The sequence below is a fragment of the Capsicum annuum genome, unplaced genomic scaffold (genome assembly GCF_002878395.1).
Source record: "Capsicum annuum cultivar UCD-10X-F1 unplaced genomic scaffold, UCD10Xv1.1 ctg62691, whole genome shotgun sequence".
In the NCBI taxonomy this organism is placed as follows: domain Eukaryota; kingdom Viridiplantae; phylum Streptophyta; class Magnoliopsida; order Solanales; family Solanaceae; genus Capsicum; species Capsicum annuum.
In genome coordinates this window covers 963-1,271 of record NW_025871725.1, presented here as the reverse complement: position 1 = coordinate 1,271, position 309 = coordinate 963, and the positions used below count along the sequence as shown (strand labels likewise).

The 309-nt window shown below is 46.0% G+C and overlaps 1 protein-coding gene across 1 annotated transcript in view; it reads left to right on the top strand.

Moving 5' to 3' along the window:
* Positions 1 to 22: 22 nt before the first annotated feature.
* LOC124893640 (filament-like plant protein 6) overlaps positions 23 to 309 on the top strand; it is a gene marked incomplete at its 3' end in the record, with an annotated part of 1,238 nt that continues 951 nt past the window's right edge. Inside the window, exon 1 of the mRNA XM_047404551.1 lies at positions 23 to 304. Coding sequence (XP_047260507.1) covers positions 23 to 304 — 282 coding nt within the window. The remainder of the gene's footprint in view (positions 305 to 309) is intronic.

Below are 309 nucleotides of genomic sequence, written 5' to 3'. Positions count from 1 at the left end.
TGGGCCTACAGCCTTGGCCCAGATGAAGCTTGAGGTTGAGAGTTTGGGTAGAGATTATGGGGACAGCGGTGTAAAGAAATCCCAAGGAGGAAGGCCCATTTTGCCAGATTTTTCATTGGATAGTGTGCAGAAGTTCCAGAAAGAGAATGAGCAACTTACAGAACGCCTTTTGGCAATGGAGGAGGAAACAAAGATGGTGAAAGAAGCTTTGGCACACCGGAACAGTGAATTACAGACATCCAGGAGTATTTATGCAAAGACGGCCAGCAAGCTTCAAAATTTGGAAGCACAGCTGCAAGCAAATGTTGA